Raw genomic sequence first — 6,044 nt, forward strand, 5'->3', positions numbered from 1 at the left:
CGTGATTGTATGCCATGTTCTTCCTCAGACATGGGAGATAAATGAGAGTATCATAGAGATGCCATAATATAGGGTTTCTATTTTTCGCTTGGTTTGCTGCTTCCTATATCCTAAAAGAAGCAAACCTGGTTACCTCCCTGAAAAAAAGGCCACAAAGGAACGTACACAAAAGCTTACCCAGAGACACCACGTTAGCAAAATTTTCCACCATGACTTCCCAGTGCAGAGCCCTTTGGCCTCGATCCAGCAAGGCCCATTCGTCATCCGTGAAAGACACAGCCACGTCTTCAAGAGCGACGGGATCCTGGAGTAAAAGGAAACTTCGTTTTTTGAAAAATGACATTCCTGTAACAGATGCCAGTGAGACAGCAGAGGGTTACTGTACACAGGATTCAACCCTTCCATCTGTCCTTGTGCCAGCCTTCATACGAGAAGCTATTACAGAAGCAAACAGAACAGGGAGGACTTTTTTTAGCTCCGGGAAGTGTATGATGGAGAGATGGGCCAAGGCTCCCCCCCTACATCTCCCCATTCATTTCCCCCTACCTCTTCCGGCTGCCCAGGCACTGTTTCCATTCTTCCACCAAGAAATGAGTGAGGATCTGTCCCCAGCGTGGTTCCAGAGTCTGCAAGGGAGACCAAGGGGCTCCTTTGTCAAAAACATTTTATCTCTTACGTTTGTTTGTTTGTTTATTAAATTTATACCCCACCCATCTAGACCGAAGTCTACTCTGAAGTTAATGGGGAGGAGGAAAAGTCTCTCTTATTGTTTTCATTAACAAAAGCTTAAACGCCTAAGTGAAGGCACAGGGCTTAAAATGCAATTCATGGACCTGGGAAAGAGATAAGAAATGTAAACCAAGGAGAAATTTGCTGACAATATTCTTACCGGGCAAGGGAACTCCTCCACCCTTCTTGTCCTTCCGATGGAGAGGCCACTCTCTTGGGTCTGAGGGAGCATCCACTGCCTGAGGGAAGCCAGAGAAGAAGTCTGAAAACTCCTGCAATCGAGGAAACTAAATTTTGACTAGAAATACAGTGGTGCCTCGATTTAGGATTGCCCCACATTACGACGAAACCGCATTACGATGATCTTTTTGCGATCACAATTGCGATCGTAAAACGATGGTCTAAATGGGTTTTTTTTTGCTTTGCGATGATTGGTTCCCTGCTTTGGGAACTGATTCTTCGCAAAATGACGATTTTAAAACAGCTGATCGGCGGTTTCAAAATGGCTGCCAAGTAAAAAAAATGGCTCCCCGCTGTTTTCTGGGACGGATTCCTCACAAGACAGGCAGTGAAAACAGCTGCCCTATGGAGGATCTTCGCTGGACAGTGAGTTTTGATCCCATTGGAACACATTGAAGGGGTTTCAATGCTTTTCCCCCCGCTTTACGATGTTTTCATTCTACAGTGATTTCTCTGGAACGAATTAACGTCATAATGCAAGGCACCACTGTACAGGGATGGAGAAAGAAATTAGACAGATGGTACAGAACAGGATGACAGCTTTAAGAAGAATGGGGAGCATGCTTTGGCTGAAGAATTTCCATCAAGGAGTAGGCAAATTCTCAGCCCCTCAGGCTGACTGAAATTCTCACCGGTTCCTGCTCCTTCTCCGCTGCTTGGCTGAGGAGGAAACCTTCCGCCAGGGACACAGCCTGGGAAGTGGATTCCGGCTTGCACTCTCTGACCCAGATCCCCATCGCTGGGGGCAGGACAGCCAGGAACTGTTCGAGGATCACCAAGTCCAGGATCTCAGCCTTGGTGTGTTTTTCTGGCTTCAGCCACTGACGGCAGAGATGGTGGAGTTGGCTACAAACCGCCCTGGGCCATTCATCTTCCTGGTAGCTGAATTCCCGAAAATGCTGGCACTGGACTTCTAGACCAAGAGAGTCTGTATCAAGGTTGCTCTGTGCTGTTCTTTCTGGGAATTCCTTGTTGCTCCACACCTCCATGTTATCTGATTCTTTCCCAGCTTCAGCACTGACAGAGTCTTGTAAGTTCATCTCCTCCAAAAGAGCTGAAGAAATTAATAGGTCTTTTTCTCTCTATAGGAATGACAGAAATAACAAGACTTGGGGAAACAATAAGACATAGGAAGGTTATGTCACATTTAATGCCCCAATCCAAGGATGGCTCTGGTTGACAGACACATAATCAATACAGCTGCCAGGACTCTGTCCTCAACATCTCCTCATCTCCGCACTTCTGTTTCTCTCTAGACTCTGTGTCTCTGCTTTACATTTTCTGAAGACTGGGAAGAAGACCCCCCCCCAGACAGACTGGAGGGTTTAATGTGAGCAAAAATTAGTGTAACCCTTAATAATAACATTCTGATTATGCAGGAAATAAAAATGGTTCTGCCAGGAACAGACCACAAGTGGTTTACCTCAAGTGGCACTTATTTGTTTGAATACATTCACTTAGAGACTCTAATATGAATAAGAATAAAAGGTTTCCGTTTACTCACAGTTCTTCTTATATATAAAAAAACCCAAGCATAATATTTTTGTGAAAATGTTACCTTGTTACATTACTGAGCTTAACTGTTTAATTTACTTTATTATTAACTAACTGACTGGTTCCATTGCTGACAGAACACTTCACATTAACTGTGCTCTTCTGACTCCATAACTCACACGCACACTGCCAGAACACTAACTGACTGGGGGAAAAAGGAAGGGAAAAGAAAAACAGTTCCCTCTCTACCTCAGAGAGGGAAGTATTGTCTGCTACCACAGGAAATAAATGCAATCATTCTGTGAAACACCAAAGCTAAGAAATGGAGAAAACCAACAACCCTGTATATGGTATGGAATTATCGTAAAAAGCCCAAATAGGAAGCCGAAGGCTTTAATTTCCAAGACCTGGATAATGAAGGGCTTCATGCACCTAAGAAGACTCAATGGCTTGGGCACGATGGGGGCATAAGAATATGGGATGCTTTAGCCCATGAGAGAGTTTTCCTAAGAATCTGAAAAGTGTCTCTCAGAAGGAGAATGTTGGTTGTCTTCTGTGTGGGCTGGGAAGAACACACCGAAAATAACTTTCTTCTTTATCCAGGGCTCACGAGCCCCAATGGTGGTGGCTCTTTGCCCTGCTGTTCCGTCCATGTCAGAAGGGGACACCCTGGCTCTCTACACGGCCACCTTCCCCTCCCTGCTTTGCGATGCATCCCCAGGGCAGAGGAGCAGAGCACACACTTGCACGCAGGACCAATGTGAGCTGGGAGGGAGGCTGGAGACGGGTGGCCAAGCATGCTACCCACGTCACATCACATAACAACACAACAATCCTCCTCTTCCTCCTGCTGAGATTTCTCTGCCTGCCTGGAGATCTGAAGATGCAGAGGAATTGCTTGAGATCTAACGTCCTGAGAACTTCACCTCCGTACGCGTTGTTTTCAGCTTGAAATGTTGTCTTTTCATGATGTCAGCCACCTTGGGTCCTTTTTCAAGGAGAAAGGTGGGGCAAAAATATTTTAAATAAATCAAAGAGGTTGTTGTGGGTTTTTCGGGCTCTTTGGCCGTGTTCTGAAGGTTGTTCTTCCTGACGTTTCGCCAGTTTCTGTGGCCAGTATCACAGAGATTGGCGAAACGTCAGGAAGAACAACCTTCAGAACACGGCCAAAGAGCCCGAAAAACCCACAACAACCATCAGATCCCGGGCGTGAAAGCCTTCGAGAATAAATCACAAGAGATTGACAAAGTTCACCCATCAAGGAGGAGAACGTTGCAGCTGTTTTTCAAAAATGCCTCCAACAGGACAAGAGATTTTTTTCTGCAGAGCTGGGGTTCAACTACCTGCTTGAAATCCTGCCCTAAAAAAACTCGGTTGGATCCCCTATAAAGACAACCACCCGTCTGCTGAATAGTGGCTTAGAGATTGGGAGTTCGATTCCCCTCTGTGCCTCTTTAAGAGGGGCTGGGCTCAATGATCCATAGGGTCCCTTTCCAGCTCTGCAGTTCCAACATTATTATTCAAAAACATTAGGCACAGTCTATAAAAACTATAAAAACATTGATTGGTATTATATAACAGATTCACGTTTCAACCTATTATTATTATTATTATTATTATTATTATTATTATTATTATTATTATTATTATTATTATTATTATTATTATTATTATTATTATTATTATTATTATTATTATTATTATTCAGGGACAGCCCAGGTGGGTGGGGAGCCCCTTTCTTGATCCTTCCCCATCTTCCCAACCCTCCCAGTCCCACCAGTCGCAAGGAAACTGGTTTCACATCCTCCCAGTTCCAAGGCAGGGAGGGCTCCCCTTAGCAGGCTGGAAGGAAGGAGCTCCCGGAGGAGGAGGAGGAGGAGGCGCTGGGTTTTAGGGACGATCCCTAGAGAGGAGGCTTACTTACCCCGGCCTCGGGTGGTAAGATCGCTGTTGCTCCGCCGCCTCCCTCCGCCCGGGGCTCACTCGCTCCCCCTCCCACCCACCCAAAGGAGGCCCCCCCTCCAAGTGGACGTTCCGCCCCGGTTCTCGCTTTCTAGGGTACGCTCTGGGGCTCACCACTCCACGGCTTTAACCCTTTGAGAAGAAGAGCGAGGTCGAAGCACCCCAGAAGCGCTAAAAGGCTTGAAACGGCGTTTCGGTGCAAAAATTAATTTATTATTTTCTTCCCCATCTGGAATAAATTTGCATGCAGTCCCGAAAAAGAGCACGTGTTTAGGGCATGAAGAAGGGAAAGAGGTGGTTGTTGCTTTTTTCAGTGGTATATTTTGTTGCTTTTTTGTTATATTTTGTTGCTTTTTTCAGTGCTATATTTCCAGTCCTATATTTTGTTGCTTTTTTTCCAGTGCTATATTTACCCTGCCCCAAAAAAGGAGTTTTAAGCTCTTGTTTTTGCTTTTCAGTTTACAAATTTTGACAAAATTGGTATACATTAATCCAAGGGTGAAAACGCAAGATTTGGCTGGAAGCTGATAATTTGATTGTACACAGGATTTTGAATCTGGTACTGTACATAGATCTATGTTGCCACATTCTATACAATTAAATTACTGTATACATTTTTATGCATATAATGCACCATTATATGATTTTTTTTAAGCTGCATCTTATATTCGGAGCCATGTCTTGCCAAGTCGATTCTGATTTATATGTACAGTACTAAAAATATTCAGAACCTTTATTACACCAGGAAAAAAATCAAATTAACTTTTGTTCAAATTTGTAGTGGCCTCATAAACTTAAGAATTAATGTGGTTTGTTAAGGTGTCATAAAACATAAAAATTACGCCGTTGAAAGCTACTTGTGCTACTGTGTAATTTTAAGGGATGCGTGGCCTTTTCCTAATGGCTTTTAATATATACTTCTATAATATAACTACAACAGTGATATAAGAAAACTGGATGCTATGATTCATACATCCCAAGTTCTTTTCTCCAGCATTGGAGGAGGAGTTGCTTGAAGAAGTCAAGGATAATTCAAGCATCTCTCTGAAGCCAAATAAGGAAAAAGTCCCAGATTGATGCGGCCACAGCAGCCAAAATGGAAAGATCCCAAAACTTCATGCAAAATATACGTTAATGTGCTGGCTTTCGGCTGAAGTCCACACCCGGTCGTACTTGGAAAAGGCTCACTGCAATGAATGCCAAGTAAGTTGGAAGGCAATTCTCTGAACGGCCCTTGATTTCACCGGACCTCCTGCAGCACTGGTGAAATCAACCTGTCCTGCGCTGCTGTAGAAAAAGTGCTGTTGAACTGGAAAAGAGGAAGAAGAAGGGACGACGAATCATCAGAGCTGGGAGTACAGTGGTGCCTCGCTAGACAGTTACCCCACATGACAGTTTTTTCGCTAGACATTGACTTTTTGCTATCGCTATAGCGATTTGCAAAACAGTGATTCCTATGGGGGAATTTCGCTGGACAATGTTTGGCCCCTGCTTTGCAAACTGATTTTCGCTAGACAACGATTTTGACAGCTCCCTCCGTGCTCGCAAAACGGGTGTTTTCGGGACCTAAGCTTCGCAAGACAGCCATTTAAACAGCTGATCACAAAGCGGCTTTCCTA

The 6,044-nt window shown here is 44.3% G+C and overlaps 1 protein-coding gene across 1 annotated transcript in view; it reads right to left on the reverse strand.

Annotated features, from left to right (window-relative positions):
• Nucleotides 1–4,454, reverse strand: part of LOC110070271 (uncharacterized) — a 31,133-nt gene extending 26,679 nt beyond the window's left edge. The window contains 5 exon segments of the mRNA XM_078386791.1: nt 166–304; nt 547–626; nt 890–968; nt 1,602–2,051; nt 4,388–4,454. Of these exon segments, the coding sequence (XP_078242917.1) occupies nt 166–304; nt 547–626; nt 890–968; nt 1,602–2,009 (706 nt within the window). The 5' untranslated portion in view covers nt 2,010–2,051; nt 4,388–4,454.
• Between the last annotated feature and the right edge of the window lie 1,590 nt (nt 4,455–6,044).

The sequence above is a fragment of the Pogona vitticeps genome, chromosome 2, assembly GCF_051106095.1.
Source record: "Pogona vitticeps strain Pit_001003342236 chromosome 2, PviZW2.1, whole genome shotgun sequence".
Classification (NCBI taxonomy): Eukaryota; Metazoa; Chordata; class Lepidosauria; order Squamata; family Agamidae; genus Pogona; species Pogona vitticeps.